We start from the raw sequence: 17,301 nt of genomic DNA, 5'->3' as shown, positions 1-17,301 counted from the left end.
AGGAGAAGTTCTGACCTGTTCTGACTGGTAAGATTTCACAGCTTATTTTTTTTCTGAGAAAAGTACAGATGCTCCTTCCAGTGTTCTGGCTCATTCCAAATAATTTCATTTTCTAACATGATTACACTGCAGTTAGACAGAGTATTATCTTCTCTGTTCTTTTTCCTGTACCATCACATGTTGTTTTTTGCCCTTGTTACTGCTGTCTGAAAAGCTGCATTTCTGTGCTGGGTGAAATAGTTTTGAATTTTTCTTTCCTTTCCTGGTGTTCTGAAGGATAACAAAGTATAACAACCTTTCAACTGAGTGGCCACAGAAAAAGTAGAAATTATTAATAATAGTAACATACAGAAAATTACAGTTGAGCATTTCTTAGAGTTGCTTCAAGTTTCTAACTAGAAGACTGGATGAAGAAGAGTATGTTCAGGCTTTGCTTCACTGGGTGCGTACTGGGTGGAAAATGCAATTATGCCCCAAAATAATGCAAAGATTTGTTATCCAGATAAGACTTTTCTAAAGCTGTTTGGGGCTGTTTGTGTTATATAGGAAGAAGTTATGAAGTTTAAATGTGTCATACCTGCTGGAATGGTTTGTTGTGGCAGGATTTGGAAGAGATGACCAGGTCTATACCCCTCCTGGAGCATTTTCATCTCTCAGAGGCTTGTGGCTTGCTTTTCATGGTCAGAATCTGTATTTTGAGTGTCCAAGTTGTGCTTTTTACCTGAGTGACAATATTGGGCCACCCGAGGTTGCATCCATGCAGAGGTAAAATGGGGAATTTAAAAAGGGAGATGAATACTGGGCAGAAGTTGGGGTGTTCAATCTGATTGGAAACATTTGTCCATTGGTATTCAGGTTCCCTGTAACTCTTCCTAATAGGTAAATTATCTCAGGCTGGGATAATCCTAATTATTAGTGCACAGCTTGGCCCTGCCAGCACAGATATGGAAGGTGTAGCTCAGAAGAAGGCTGAAAGGAGCCTCTCATCTCTGCCATCCCTTGCCAAGGGCTTACTGTAGATGTAAATCCATCAGCTCTTCCTTTGTGGAGCATTTATGTATCCTGGAGAGGCTGAAACCTGGTTCTTAATTGCTCTGCATGCTCAAGGGGCCTTTTTCCAATGGAGAAATCTGTAGTTTGGGTCTGCAGCATTAATAAATATGCAGGGGAATGTTCTGCAGAAGGTTTAGAAGAGTTTTATTGATTCTGTTCCTGCCTTCTCTGTCCTAGGAAGAGCCACCCTGGCTTATCTTTTTTTATGAAAACAGCATGACTAATGTTCACCTGCTGAACAGATGTGCTGGATAAGATTATTTTACTTTCCTTGTGCTGTTGTTTTCAGCTGTTCTTTGCAGGATCAATAAAAGTGATTTTCTGACTCAAGGATAATTTTTTTACCAACAACTGCATAGCTTCTAAGGAGAGAATATTGGATCTGTTCTTCCTCAGAACAAGTTAATTTAAAAATGATAGGTAGCTTCCAGTTCAGAATTAGTTTTTCTAGTGGGAAGGAGGGATACATCTGCAAGAAACTCCTTGGGGTGGAGAGAGAATTTTGCCTTAGCACATCATTACACACTGCCCATGGATACAAAATGCTTTATTTGCTTTTCTTTAAACACCAGTCACTTAACTGCACACAATATTTAAGAGACAAATGCAATATAATACCAAAATCCAGATTTTTACAACCCAGTATAACTATTCAAGTCTGGGCACATATTCCCATGGACTTTGCTGGGCATTGGCTGATGCCCTGTGTAAAATTCAGTGTAATATTTTCTGGCTGTTGTGAGCTTAGAGAAGAGTATTTCATGCCATGATGAGAGTATTTCAGGCCAATAGCAAACATATTCTCACATTTAAATTCAAATATCATGCACAGTTATTTTATCTTCATTCTTTTGTGACCTGTTGGGACCATCAGGTGAGCATTACCCGTGTGCAACCATATGCACACAGACACATATTTTAATATTTATATGACTTTAAATTTATATAACATAAATATACAAATATATTTAACATTCCTCCCCTCTGCATTTACCCTTCTCCCCCACTGCACACTTCCAGAAAAGTCTAGTAGATTTTTAGGTTTTAAAGAGTATGTAATTTTTTAGATCAAACTTGACTCATCTCGAGCCCCAGAGTATTACCAGCCATAAGCAGAGTCTCTCTGCTCCTCCTGTACTCTACTATGACCAAAGCTTTTGGGATTTTTATTTTTAAAATACACAGTCTGTGAAAGCCCACATAAAAATCAAATGCCTTTAGCTTTGAGAAGCTTTGGGTTCAGACCCAAAATGTTGTGCCTCATCATGTTCCATTTTTCTCAAAGTCCATACATTTTCTTCACCAGAAAAAAAAAATATATATATGTATATATATGTGCATACTTCCAGATTTCCCTCTTCTTTTTAGATGTAGGAGGAGAAGAAGGTTTGGTTGGCTGGTTGGTTTGGGGTTTTTTAGTTGGTTTTGTTGGTCTTTGGGGCATTTTTTCTGGTTTTTTTTTTTTTTTATGGAATAATTTCTTGGTGAAAATTTCTTAAAAAAAAATGAAAAGGTATTTTTTTTTTTAGCACGACTGGGGGAAATGGTAGGTGCTGATTTTTTATGGAGTTCCAGTAAGAATCTGGCTTTTGGATGGCTGTCTTGCTGGCAGGAGCTACTGGCAAGAGCAGCTTTCTAACACTCAGCTCTTAGTTTGTTAAAAGAATGGGAACAGATGTTTCCAATTCACCAAATGCACTGAGGAAGTGGTACATCCACTTGTAATTCCAATTCCTTTGAATTTCAGTTAATTTGGGGCTGGGTTTTCCCAAAAGCTTAGTTTGCTGGTGGCTCTCAGCCTGAACTGATGAGGAAAGTGTTGGAAAATCCAGAGCTTTGTGTGCCTGAAAGGAGCTGCTGACTGCTGCTGCTTCCCAGAACCTGGCCCATGGTTCTGAGGAGTGAATATTGGATCATTATAGAGGATTCAGCCATGCAATCTCTGCATAATTCCCTGCATTTCCCTGGGATTGCCTATGTGATGGCTTCTTAATTTACCCTTGCAGTAGGCATTTTAATTTAAATTATGCTAATAGGGCAGGATTAACTGTGGATTATGATTCTAGCAGGTGCTGTCATCCAAAGAGAAGCAGCAGCTCTTTTGCTCCTGCAGTCTCTTTCTCCCTTCTCACCCTGATGTAGAGTAATTTGCTCTCAAGATTGACCTCAGGTTTTGGTGGGGTTTCTTGGTTAAGCTGATGGGATTCCCTAAGGGAAAGGAGTTGTCAGAAATTAGGAAAAAAAAAAAAAAAAAAAGAAATTCACTTAAAAAGGTGGTTTGGATGGGTTCTTGGCAAGAGGGAACAGATCTGGGTTTGCCCTCATTCCCCTGTAGCAGGGGAATTACTTGGGAGTAATTTGCTCTCAAGATTGACCTCAGGTTTTGGTGGGGTTTCTTGGTTAAGCTGATGGGATTCCCTAGGGGAAGGGAGGTGTCAGAAATTAGAGAAAAAAAAGAAGAATAAAAAAAAAGAGCATAAGTGCATAGTTTAAGATTTCCCTCTTCTTTTGAGATGTAGGAGGAGAAGAAGAGGAAGGTTTGGTTGGTTTTGCTGGTTTTTTTGGTGTTATTTTGGGTTTAGTTTTGGTTTTTATGGAATAATTTCATGGTGAAAATTTCTTGGTTAAGCTGATAGGATTCCCTATGGGAGGGGAGGTGTCAGAAATTAGGAAAAAAAAAAAAAATTCACTTAAAAAGGTGGTTTGGATGGGTTCTTGGCAAGAGGGAACAGATCTGGGTTTGCCCTCATTCCCCTGTAGCAGGGGAATTACTTGGGAGTAATTTGCTCTCAAGATTGACCTCAGGTTTTGGTGGGGTTTCTTGGTTAAGCTGATGGGATTCCCTAAGGGAAGGGAGGTGTCAGAAATTAGAGAAAAAAAAGAAGAAGAAAAAAAAAGAGCATAAGTGCATAGTTTAAGATTTCCCTCTTCTTTTGAGATGTAGGAGGAGAAGAAGAGGAAGGTTTTGTTGGTTTTGTTGGTTTTGTTGGTGTAATTTTGGGTTTGGTTTTGGTTTTTATGAAATAATTTCATGGTGAAAATTTCTTGGTTAAGCTGATAGGATTCCCTATGGGAGGGGAGGTGTCAGAAATTAGAAAAAAAAAAAAATAAAATTCACTTAAAAAGGTGGTTTGGATGGGTTCTTGGCAAGAGGGAACAGATCTGGGTTTGCCCTCATTCCCCTGTAGCAGGGGAATTAATTGGAAGTAATTTGCTTTTAAGATTGACCTCAGGTTTTGGTGGGGTTTCTTGGTTAAGCTGATGGGATTCCCTAAGGGAAAGGAGTTGTCAGAAATTAGGAAAAAAAAAAAATTCACTTAAAAAGATGGTTTGGATGGGTTCTTGGCAACAGATCTGGGTTTGCCCTCATTCCCCTGGGACAGGGCAGCCTACACGTGCTCTGCTTTGGCTCAAACATGTGCTTGAAAATCCTGCTGCCAGGGGGTTATATGGAAACCCCCATAAAGGATGAAGAATAAATACTATGGACAACAGGACTGAGATGTTATTCTGGGATCTGTTGCTATCTCTGGTACAGAAAAACCTTTGGAGCAGCCTGATCCTGCTCTTCTTGTAGCATAACCTCTCCAGAGGAGACCTCCTCCCCTCCCAAACTGCAGATGTGCTGGAAACCCAAATTTGCCCTGTTCTGTTTGCACTTGTTCCACTGTGCAGCACCCCCAGATTGCAGTGGCATGCAGCCTGCATTATTTGCTGTTTAACCCATCTCTAGTCCTGCAAATCCCTCATTAGTTACATTTTGTTTCGGGGTATTTTTTTGGGGGGGGGGATGCTTGATGTTTGAACGGCTCCCTGTTGTATTAACAGTCTAAAATTCTCTTTTTTTTCTTTTTTTTTTTTTTTTGTTGTTCTCTTTTTCCCTCCAGCTGATATTATTTCTACAGTTGAGTTCAACCACACTGGAGAACTGCTGGCTACTGGTGACAAGGGGGGTCGGGTTGTTATATTCCAAAGGGAACCTGAGGTATGTGAGTTGTCAATCTACTCCTTAATAGCTCCCTGAAACCTGCTTTGATTTTTAATTGGATCTAACAGTCCTGTTGAAAAATCTCAAGATTCTGGAATGATAGAATGGCACCACTTTGGAAAGGGGGGGGGAAAGAGGGAGGATCTTTCAATTGGAAGTTTGCTCTCTGAAGCAAAAATGCTTCACAGCTCAACAGGTCTGAGCTAAGAAAAGGGAAGGGTTTTTTTCTTTTGCTTCTACACTGTTTGAAGAGTTTTTGCCTGTTGGGTACAACCATTCCACTTTAAACAGGGCCTCTGTTGTGATGGCTTTGTTTCACTTGCACATTCAGTCCATCTGCAGTATCTTTTGTAGAATGCTGTCCTAAATAATTGACATTTCTTCAAAAATTCTGCTTTTTATTTAATGTTGCTTCAATACTTATGGGAAATTTTATTCCTGTAGAAAGAGTCCTGTCAATATGATGTTTTAAATGAAAAATAAAATTGCACTTCCCATATTTTTATATTTTTTAGGCTGCTTATACAGCTTTTCTAAGAGATAGAAAACATGTTCTGTGTTGTTCTTTTCCTCCCTAGAGTAAAAATGAGCCTTACAATCAGGGGGAGTACAATGTTTACAGCACTTTCCAGAGCCATGAACCTGAATTTGATTATTTGAAGAGCTTGGAGATAGAAGAAAAAATAAACAAGATCAAGTGGTTGCCACAGCAAAATGCAGCCCACTCACTCTTATCAACAAATGGTAAGATAGATGAGAGGGTACAGGACACATCAGCAGTTTGCTCTTGTGCATTTTAGTGCTGACTGCCTATATTTGTTCATTTTAATCTACTGCTTTAGTAATTTCCTCTTTTAGAGTTTACCAAGACTGTCATAATGACTCTGGTACCTGTTATTTATGTATTTTATTCATGGTCATAAGGTTTTCCCAATTGGCTGTCCACAGACATTTGCAGAGCTATCCTTTATTGCTGTTAACATGCAGTGCTCTCTTGTAATAAATTTAGTGACAAAGGCATCACCTTACTCAGCAGCTGTGTTTCACTGGGGATTCAGAATTCTATCTGCTGTATTTGTCATAACTTTTATTCTTTCTAGATGTGCAAATGAATGTAGACAAGAGAGATTAATTTCTTTTTCTTTTCATTCATTATCATCAGAATGGTTTATTTAAGTTCCAAAGAGTTCCACAAATCTTTGGAAGGCAGTAGGAATAGTAATAATATGATATTGATACTGAATCATCTTTCTAACAAGTCTGTTGATTGAAAAAAATGCAATATATTACCAAGAGGGGCTCTGCAGGTGTGACACAGGGGGAGCCAAACAAGCACAGGTGTCATTTTAGAAATATTGGGACAACCACAAACCTTACAGCTGCTGCTACTGCATGAGACCAAAAAAAAAAAAAAAAAATCCAATTTAAAATCTTAGATCTCATTGTCATCAGAAGAGAATTTTTCTTGTAGAAGTTTGAGCATAGTTGGGAATTGCTGATAGAAAAGCTGGTATAATGTCACTTGGGGAATTTATGCTTTAGGGTAGTGATTAATTTACATTAATTTACATTAATTCACAGATGATAGCAAATTATGGTATGTTTTGTCTGTTTTCCTTAAGGTTGTCTTTTGACTTTTGGGGGACATCATTGCAATATTTGAAATTATCTGTTATAGTCAAATTATTTGTTCTCATTTAATGATTAATCAGCTAATTATGAAGTTTGGGGAGTTTCCTTCTGCACTTCTCCCTTGGTCAAAATATCCCTTCTGCTTCAGGCAACTTTTAAGTAAGAACAGCTTCTTCCAAGTGTGTGATTCAAAGGCAGATTATTAAAAGCAAACCTCTAACTTTTAATTTTAAAGTTTGCTTTTTGGAAACCCTGAGGAAATAAAGCTGAGTCTGCAGTTGCAGATAGACCTTTATGTCAGTTTTCTGGCTGATATTAAGATTGGAGGGGAGAAAGGAAGAAATAGTTGGGAAGAAATAGGAATAATCAGGAAAAATCAGGAAGAAATGATTTGCTGTGGGATAATCCAATTGTAGCTTAACACTGAGCAAGCCTAGAGCCTGGCAAAACACTTTGGCCACTGTTTTCCTCCCCTTCTTAATTCCAGAATATTCTGAGGGACCTCTTGGTGCTGAAGAGGAAGAAGTGGTGCCACTGGCACAGCCTTTGGGTTTTGCCTTTGCATTACACAACATCTTTGTGTTGCAGGGAGGATTCCTATGTTCCTGGCACAGCAGGAAGATCTAAAGAGGCACCTGAAATCTAAAATATTCCCCTCTTGGCAGAGGCTTTAGGATACAGGAGGCCCATGTTGAATTCCTTGCTCTCACACAGGTTACCTGTGAGAAGTCATTAACCATGTCCATATGTCCAATTCTATATGGAATTCCATATAAAAAGGGATAATGGTATTTTCCCAACCTGTGTCACACGTGCTCATATTGTGCAGGTTGTAGAAACATCTTGAGTAATCTTTTATATTTACTAATTTTTGAGCCTGATATTTTAAGGCAGTTTTTGATATTTTGCTCTCTGCTACCTCAGGGTCTAAATCAGCTTTGGTTAGAAAAATGAGAACTGCAAACCAGCATCCTCTCTGTCTGCAGGAACAGGGGGACAGTGCCCAGGGAAGCTGCTGGAAGGAGCATCCCTCTGGTAGAAAAACATGAGGGAAGAGTCAGTCTAAATCTCACCCTCAGTATATGAGACTTGGCAGGTCTGCCCAGATCTCTTTCTGTCCTCCTAAGGAGGATTTGGTGATTTTCAAATGGAAGAGGTTGACTTAGGTTAGAAATTAGAAATTCTTTATTTTGAGGGTCATGACCACAACACAGTTTATCCAAGAAAAAAAAAATGAGGAAAAAACAAAAAATCACAGAATTATCATGGCTGGAAAAGATCTCTAAGATCACTGTGTCCAACTGTCAATATCCCCCCACCCAAATAAAATAAAATAAAGAAAATAAAGAAAATAAAAGTTTATATGTATATATGTATTTAATGCTCAGAGGGCTGAGCAGCTCCCTGGGAAGCCAGGCTGAGGGATTGGGGTTGTTCAGCCTGGAGCAGAGGAGGCTCCCAGGTGAGCTCAGAGCAACCTCCCAATATCTGAAGGGGCTACAAGAAAGCTGGGGGAGGGCTTTGGACATGGGGGTGGGGTGAGAGGACAAGGGGAAATGGGTTAAAACCTGACGAGGGGAGATTTAGGTCAGACATTAGGAAGGAATTCTTTAATTTGAGGGTGCTGAGCCCCTGTCCCAGGTTGCCCAAGGAAGCTGTGGCTGCCCCATCCCTGGCAGTGTCCAAGTCCAGGTTGGATGGGGCTTGGAGCAACCTGGGCTGGTGGGAGGTGTCCCTGCCCATGCAGGGGGTTGGCACTGGATGAGCTTTAAGGTCCCTTCCAACCCAAACCATTCCATGATAGGATTCTGTGACTTTTATCTGAGGCTGTTCCTGCCCAGTTCACCTCTCCCAGAGGTTCCTCTCCAGTTCGTGCATTCCCAACAAATCATCAGCTAAACCTTGATTGCAGCTTCTTAATTAATGGAGGCTGAAGGAACCCACCAAGGCTTTCAAATCCCACTGTGGATTTGCAGTGCTTGCAGTTAGCAAATTTTTGGGTTGTGCTGTAAACTGCACTGATTTCCTACTATAAGAATAAATTATTAAGATTCATTTGTACCTTTTGTACCAGAATATATTTGGGCTGCTTTTAATGTGAGCTACATTGGGTAGATCAGAATTTGGCCCGCATGGATCCTTTCATCTGAGGGTTTCAGGCTGCTTACTGGACAATATTTAATTTAATCTTCACAGCACCCTTGAGACTGAATGAATACTGAATACCTCACAGATATGATTCTATATTTTGCAAAATATAAGCATGCTTAGACTTTCTAGGGAGCTTTTCAAGTCTTGAGGCAGATGAAGAGCAGAACCAACCCTTTACTGATAATAAAATAGTTTTCCCTCAGGAAAGTGATGTTTGTCAATAGCAGTCAAGTCCAATGATAGAAAATGGTGGTTTTTCCTTGCAATTCATTTTTACAGTTGCCATATTGATAAAATTTAGAATAGATAAGCAGGAATGTAATATTTACATGGAATAAAAATCCCAAGTGTATGGCATGCCTGGGTGTATTTTCAGTAATTAACATGGCTGATAACAAATATTTAAAAGGAGCTTTTTAGTTGCAGATTGAGCTACCCTCTTGGTCTATAGATCAATTCTAATATTTTTTATTTCTTGACAATTAGCATATCAACATCATGAGGAGACACATGAAAGTGAAAGCACTTAAGAGTGTAGTGGAGGGATTAATTCTGAAGCAAGTAAAAGGTCAAAGTTAAAAGATGCTGTGGGAATGCAAAGTACCTCATTTTTCCATATGTCTTGCCTTTTAAATGATTTGTTACTAGCATTTGAAAGAAATATTTGAGTCAGCCCCACTGGGGAAAGAATTTTGGTCTGCTATGTACTTGGGGAAAAAAAGGAAGAAATTGGGGTGAAAGCAGAAGTGGTGCAGGAGCTGAGGTTCATGAAATCTGTGCTGGCAGCTGAAGTTCAGCAGCTTTGGAAAAAAAAACCAAACCTGCTAGAAGCTCATGGACAGATTCTTTGCAGGGTAAGAACTGGCACTGAGTTTTCAGCCTAAGGACTGTTTGGGTTGGCAGGTTGGGTGCACATAAACCATCAGCCTTAGGGAAATCTGCAGCTTCAGCTACTGCAGAGAGAATGAGAAACTCACCTGAGTTATTTGTTATCTTAAGAGGCTCTTTGCTAAGCAAGAAGCATCCTCATTCTACCCTCTAGGCTTCACCCATCATGAAAAAGGGAGAATTTAGATTTAATTCCATTCCATGTAAGATTAATGTATTTTTCTCCCTCCTAACTTTACAATACAAGTCCATCCTTTTTCTTTTTTTTGGGGGGAAACATCTTTTTCACAGAGCATTTCAGGCTGTTTCAGCATGGGACTGGTCTAAACCAAGGTGAAGAAACTTCTTAGAGGAATATGTTATAAAAGGTGAGTAACCACATTCAGAATTCCTATGCTGACAGTTCTCTGTCTTTTCTCTTAAAGATAAAACAATCAAATTATGGAAAATTACTGAAAGAGATAAGAGACCAGAGGGGTACAACTTAAAAGATGAGGAAGGAAAGCTTAAGGATCTTTCTACAGTAACATCACTGCAGGTAAGTTTCTGTCTTGGACCAAAATCCATTTGGTCAGCACATAGTCAGGGGTTCTAATTCAGTAAAAGATTTAAATATGTTCCTAATGCCATGGATATAGATGATTATTCTTATTGCAATTTTAGTTGACTGATTAAGAGTCTTAAACCTGTCACATTTTCAAATCACAGAAGCTGAATGATCCAGTGACCAACACAGGTAAGTTGAGAGAGTTTGTGTCAGTTTTATTCTTCCTGATGAAATTCTCACAGTGTGGCTTAGGTGCTTTCACACAGGATTCTTTTAACCTGGTGTGCTGAAATTATTCTACTTGTAATTAACATTTGACAGTGCTGAAGAGTGGGCTTTGCAGTGGACTCTGCTGCAACTGATGTGAGGTTCTGCACTGCTGAGCAGATGCAGCTGTGGAACTCATACAAGTATATGTGAAAAATATATTAACATGATAGATTTTTGCTCTCAGATTTAAGCATCTGAATTCTTTCCAGGTGTTTTGGCAAAGGAAATGGTTGGAGGTTAGATTAGAAGGCTAGGTTGGATAAATGCTGCTATTTTTTTTATTATTACAACCAACCAACCCCCACCTCCAAAGCAAGTCAGTGTTTTCTATTGTGAAAAAAACCCCTCCAAAGTATACAGATGGCTCCATGGGTGGAATATTTTCCTATTCTGCATGCTAAGGCAAACAAAACCATTCCAGATTGCTTATAGTCTGGGAATCCAAAGGCTGTTCCATTTTGTCCCTGTAGTGGCAAGCTGAACTCCAAGCTTGAATTCCATGTTGCATTTTAAGCTATTTTAGGGATTGCTGCATCACTGATGGCTTCTGAGGCACATTCAAGACATGGAATGGCCCCAGCCATGGGCCCCTCTGTGTAATGCTTTCCTGAGAGGAAATAAATTGACACTGTCTGCTTTTTGATGCATGGCACTGAGGTGACACCCAGGACAGTGCTGAGGGGCAGTCTGGGGTCTTGGTTTTGCAGGATTTTGGGTGGAATGGCAGTGCCCATGCTGGCTTTGTGTTCCAGTGCTTCCTTTCTTGCCCCTTGCTGAGGTGATAACCTTTTCACTACTTGGCTTTTTTGAAAGAGAGACACCAACCAGCAAAAGAAATACTGTAAGTGATACACAGCAGCAAACTCTTTAGCAAAATATTAGGATTTCACTGCTTGTCAAGAGCATGAGTCTCCTGGATCTGTGGGACAAGAACCCCTGCTCTGGGACTGTCTATTCTGTGGCAGTGCCAATCTTTTTTTTTTCCCCAATCCAGGCTTCCCAGTGCCTCCCTGGTCACAGTCCAGGCTTTCCAGTGTCTCCATTTCCCCAGTCCAGGATTCCCAGTGCCTCCCTGGTCACAGTCCAGGCTTTCCAGTGTCTCCTTTTCCCCAGTCCAGGCTTCCCAGTGCCTCCCTGGTCACAGTCCAGGCTTTCCAGTGTCTCCTTTTCCCCAATCCAGGCTTCCCAGTGCCTCCCTGGTCACAGTCCAGGCTTTCCAGTGTCTCCTTTTCCCCAGTCCAGGCTTCCCAGTGCCTCCCTGGTCACAGTCCAGGCTTTCCAGTGTCTCCTTTTCCCCAATCCAGGCTTCCCAGTGCCTCCCTGGTCACAGTCCAGGCTTCCCAGTGTCTCCTTTTCCCCAATCCAGGCTTCCCAGTGCCTCCCTGGTCACAGTCCAGGCTTTCCAGTGTCTCCTTTTCCCCAATCCAGGATTCCCAGTGCCTCCCTGGTCACAGTCCAGGCTTTCCAGTGTCTCCTTTTCCCCAATCCAGGCTTCCCAGTGCCTCCCTGGTCACAGTCCAGGCTTCCCAGTGTCTCCTTTTCCCCAATCCAGGCTTCCCAGTGCCTCCCTGGTCACAGTCCAGGCTTTCCAGTGTCTCCTTTTCCCCAGTCCAGGCTTCCCAGTGCCTCCCTGGTCACAGTCCAGGCTTTCCAGTGTCTCCTTTTCCCCAGTCCAGGCTTCCCAGTGCCTCCCTGGTCACAGTCCAGGCTTTCCAGTGTCTCCTTTTCCCCAGTCCAGGCTTCCCAGTGCCTCCCTGGTCACAGTCCAGGCTTTCCAGTGTCTCCTTTTCCCCAATCCAGGCTTCCCAGTGCCTCCCTGGTCACAGTCCAGGCTTTCCAGTGTCTCCTTTTCCCCAATCCAGGCTTCCCAGTGCCTCCCTGGTCACAGTCCAGGCTTTCCAGTGTCTCCTTTTCCCCAGTCCAGGCTTCCCAGTGCCTCCCTGGTCACAGTCCAGGCTTTCCAGTGTCTCCTTTTCCCCAATCCAGGCTTCCCAGTGCCTCCCTGGTCACAGTCCAGGCTTTCCAGTGTCTCCTTTTCCCCAGTCCAGGCTTCCCAGTGCCTCCCTGGTCACAGTCCAGGCTTTCCAGTGTCTCCTTTTCCCCAGTCCAGGCTTCCCAGTGCCTCCCTGGTCACAGTCCAGGCTTTCCAGTGTCTCCTTTTCCCCAATCCAGGCTTCCCAGTGCTTCCCTGGTCACAGTCCAGGCTTTCCAGTGTCTCCTTTTCCACAATCCAGGCTTCCCAGTGCCTCCCTGGTCACAGTCCAGGCTTTCCAGTGTCTCCTTTTCCACAATCCAGGCTTCCCAGTGCCTCCCTGGTCACAGTCCAGGCTTTCCAGTGTCTCCTTTTGCCCAATCCAGGCTTCCCAGTGCCTCCCTGGTCACAGTCCAGGCTTTCCAGTGTCTCCTTTTCCCCAGTCCAGGCTTCCCAGTGCCTCCCTGGTCACAGTCCAGGCTTTCCAGGGCTCTGCCTGTCTCTCTTCTCCTCCTTGGCAGGGATGTCCTTGCCCAGCAGTTCCTCCAGTGTCAAACACTGGTGGGAAGTTTACTGGCACAGTCTTTAAACTGAAACTCTCATCCTCCTAGCAGAAAAATTATTGCAAATCTTACTCCCTTTCTGACTTGTGTTTTCTTTTTTTCTTTTTTTTTTTTTTTTTCCTTTTTTTGGCAGGTGCCTGTACTGAAACCTATGGATTTGATGGTAGAAGTCACTCCCCGGAGGATCTTTGCTAATGGTCACACCTATCATGTCAACTCAATATCTGTCAACAGTGACTGTGAGACATACATGTCAGCTGATGATCTCAGGATTAACCTCTGGCATTTAGCAATCACAGACAGGAGCTTCAGTATCCTTCAGTGTGGTTCTTTGCCCAGGGTGGATATTAGTGGGGCTAAAGAGGGGGTTTTCAAACACTTTTTGGGGCAGATTTTAAAATATACCATTACTTAGCAGAGTCCCTACATTATTGATAGCAGAAGATGCTCAAATATCCTAAGAGACAGCTAAGAGGTTGCAAAAATCAGGGAATTTTATGTGAAAAAACCCACAAACAGTCTTGGATTTGGTTGCTGACAAGTGAATAGGAAACTGATGCCAGCTGAATGGTAACCAGCTGACTAGAACACTCTATAATGTTATTTCCTGAAGACTTTTCATGTATCAGCTACTCCAGTTTGTTTTGCTGAAAGGAAAATCCTTACCCTGGCCCAGTGTCACCTCCCCTCTATCATCCTGCTTCCCAGAACCCTGAGATGGGCCCAGTATGGGGTTAAGGCTCTGTGTGAGTTGCTGTGTCTGTGATGAGTGCAGGCAGGGCTGGGGGAAGTTCTGGAATCATCCTGCAAACTGGGTGCTGGGATCAGTCCCATCATCTCTGAGGCTGCCCCTTCCACTGCTGCACAGTGGCTTGGAGGAGGAGGAAAAGGAAACCCAGCAAAGAAAAGTGATTCTCTGTCTTCTGCAGAACATAAAGGGACCAGGGAGAAGAGAAATGGGTCATGGGGCCAGCTCAGAATGTTGTGCTCCTCTGGCAAATTTTCTTTTGAAGTGTTGCAGAAATAGCTGGAATATTTCTCAGGGGGGTTTCTGCAAGGGCAAAGTGAAGTTCTGGGGGCAAATTCTGAAAAGAAAGCACCAGTGTGACACAGTGTGCTCCCCCTGTCTCTAGTGATTGTTTGTATTTGTAGAATCATGGAATGGTTTAGCTTGGAAGGGACCTTAAAGATCATCTAGATCCAACCCTAACCTCCCACCAGCCCAGGTTGCTCCAAGCCCCATCCAACCTGGACTTGGACACTGCCAGGGATGGGGCAGCCACAGCTTCCTTGGGCAACCTGGGCCAGGGTGTCACCATTTTCACAGTAAATAATTCCTTTCTAATCTATAATCTATCCTCTTCCAGTCTGAAACCCTCATCCCATCACCCCAAACCCTTGTCCAAAGTCCCTCCCCAGCTTTCCTGCAGCTCCTTCAGACACTGGGACAGCTTCTATGGTCTCTCCAAAGCTTTCTCTTCCCTAGGCTGAACAACCCTATACCCATAGGAGAGCTGCTCCAGCCCTCTGATCATCCTCATGGCTCTCCTCTGGCTTCACTCCAACACCTCCATGTCCTTTGTCTGCTGGGGGCTCCAGAACTGGACCCAGTGTTCCAAGTAGAGTCTCAAGAGAGTGGAAGAGAGGGGGAGAATCCCCTCCCTCACCCTGCTGCCCACACTTCTTGTGATGCAGCCCAGCCCATGGTTGGTTTCTGGACTCCCAGCACACAGTGCCAGCTCCTGGGGAGCTTCTCATCATCACCCAACACCCCCAAGTCCTTCTCCTCAGGGCTGCTCTCAATCCACAGAGAATATTTTCTTGTAAAGCAGAGCAGTGAGTCAGACCCAGCACAGCAACCTCTGCATGGCAGTGTATGATAACCAGATCCCATTCCAGAATCCTCATGCAAGAAAAGTCTTCCCTTTTGGCAGTTCCTTTTATTGTGTTAAAAGCTGTTTTATCAGTGCTAGGCTGCCATGAGAAATGTTTCTGACAACTTTTAAATAAACCCCAATAAGGAGGTGTTATTATGTGTGAGGATAACATGAGTTTTCCTGAAGTCATTTGCCATGCTAAGAGCTTACTGACAGAAATATCAACCCCAAATGAATTTTTAAACCCCACATGTGTGTAAATCCCTCAAAAGAAAAGGCTTACTATGGGACTCTTGATGCAATCAGAACAAAAGTATTGTGAATACTTTTATGTAAAACAATCCTCAGCATTTATGCAGAGCTTTTTATCTTCTTTTTATCCTTATCCTTTATATATCTTGGTCAGTTTGTCCTTACAGAGGATTAAGAGGCTGATAAGATAGATGAATTTGTCTACCTTGTGGATGAGGAAACAGAGGCAGAAAATGCAAAGAAATTATTTATGAAAAATAGAAATTTCATAACCCTGATTAGCAACACTTCAGTTGCCCTTTGCAGGAAAACACTTGTGTGCAGGCTTCAGAAGCACTTGGCCTCAAATTCCAGCAATATACCAGGAAAGAGCTGAAAAAAGAGGAAAAAGCTTCTACTACTGAATGTCTTGGTGGAACAGCAGAGATAACAAAATGCTCTGGGACTGAGTGTTCAGGCTGCCAGTGCTTCTACTCCTGGGTGTTCAGCTGCTGGATTCTGTGACAGCTGCAGGAACCCTGCTGCAAGCATTAGCACACTCCTGTCATGGAATATTTCCTGATAAAAAGTGTTTTAAGGTTGAGTCATTGATTTAACACTTAAAACATGATTCAGGTTCTAGTAGCATGCTCAATTTCTGAGTATCTTCTCACAGTGATGATGAAGGGGGAATTAGGAGTTTGTTTCTGAGTTTTAGGCTGGGAAAATTTTCCTTTTTCTGTGGCAGTGGCTTTGGGTTCCTTACATGGATGGCTTTGGGATAATTAGATTTCTGTCCTGGACTGGGATGTGGATATTCATGAATTTTTGATAAAGAGAAATATTGAGATAGGAGTTCCAAAAGATGGTGAGATAGTTACAGAATGTTGCTTCTCCTGGGGATTTGAGACCATGAGAACTGGGAGAAGGGGATAAGGAAGTTAAAACTTGTTTCAGTCTTTTCCACAGGGATCATTTTGTCCATGTGGAGTCCTGTAAGTCCTTGTAAAATTGGAGGGGCATGTTTTCCACTAGATTTCCACATCTGCCCCATAGAGGAACTGCATTTCTGTCCTACAGAAAACTCCACAAAGCTCTTGTGGAGCTTTGTGTACATAAAGTTCTGGTACAAACAGAATCACAGAATTCCAGAAGTTGGAAGGGACATCTGAAGATCAAGGAGTCCAGAGCAGGATTAAGAGTAGAGCAGGCATCCCAACCCATGGGATGTACCATTTGTGTCAGGGTTTAACACTGGCCTGGCAATTAAACCAAGTACCAGAGGCTCTCTATTAATCTCTCTCTCCTCCCTGATAAGAAAGGAGAGAGAATAAGGGAGAGAGACTGATGGGTTGGAAACTAAACTACACAACTTTAATGAAACAGGAATGATAAATAGGAAAAATTACTAAATATATACAAATATACAAGAAAATGGATACCACATTCCTCCCCCCTTTCCCCCAGTAGCTCTCACGTCACCACCGAGGCTGCAGGGCAGCTCTGGGAAAGTCCAGGCTGGACTCCTGGAGTCGGCAGCAGTTGGGAACTGGAGGCAGGAACACACAGATCCAGGCTGGAATGGATCAGAACCACAGGCAGGTGAACAGACGGGATCCTTCCAGGATGCTGAGTGAAGGAAGGGAAGCAGGAAAGGCAGGAAGGGCAGGAAGCAGGAAGCTGGAAGCAGGAAATCTGGCTTGGCCCTCGTGATCTCTCAAATTTATCCTGAGGATGAGGTGTATGGGATGGAATCCTCTGTTTGGTCAGTTCTGGCATCTATCTTGTCCCTTCCTCCCCAAAGGAGGCTGCAGGTGGGACCTCTTTATGTTTTCCTCAGAGCTGAGCAGTGGCCTTGGCTCTGCACACCAGTCTCTAGCAGTAACTCTAAACATCAAGTGTTATCAGTCCTAGAAACACACACTGGCTGAGAAACTTGCTGGGAATTTCAGCAAGTGCAGCTACTTACAAGAGACTGAGCTAAAAGCAAAAGTACAAGACAGAAAATCACCTTTATCCTGGCCCAAACCAGGACACACTTGCGATCAGGACTAGTAGACATATTAATATGAAAAAAAATCTTCCAAGAAAACAGTATAAACTATAAATAGGTGTTTCTGGGCTTGGTG

General features: G+C 42.6%; 1 protein-coding gene across 8 annotated transcripts in view; it reads left to right on the top strand.

Moving 5' to 3' along the window:
* PPP2R2C (protein phosphatase 2 regulatory subunit Bgamma) overlaps nucleotides 1–17,301 on the top strand; it is a 167,760-nt gene that overhangs the window by 103,400 nt on the left and 47,059 nt on the right. For all 8 annotated transcript variants that reach the window (XM_071743999.1, XM_071743998.1, XM_071744000.1 and 5 more), the window contains 4 exons: nucleotides 4,941–5,038; nucleotides 5,620–5,785; nucleotides 10,138–10,250; nucleotides 13,198–13,375. In XM_071743999.1, the coding sequence (XP_071600100.1) occupies nucleotides 4,941–5,038; nucleotides 5,620–5,785; nucleotides 10,138–10,250; nucleotides 13,198–13,375 (555 nt within the window). The remainder of the gene's footprint in view (nucleotides 1–4,940; nucleotides 5,039–5,619; nucleotides 5,786–10,137; nucleotides 10,251–13,197; nucleotides 13,376–17,301) is intronic.

This window comes from Heliangelus exortis, chromosome 4 (assembly GCF_036169615.1).
Source record: "Heliangelus exortis chromosome 4, bHelExo1.hap1, whole genome shotgun sequence".
NCBI lineage: Eukaryota > Metazoa > Chordata > Aves > Apodiformes > Trochilidae > Heliangelus > Heliangelus exortis.
Note: the sequence above shows the minus strand (reverse complement) of the source record. Positions and strands in the feature narration are given on the sequence as shown.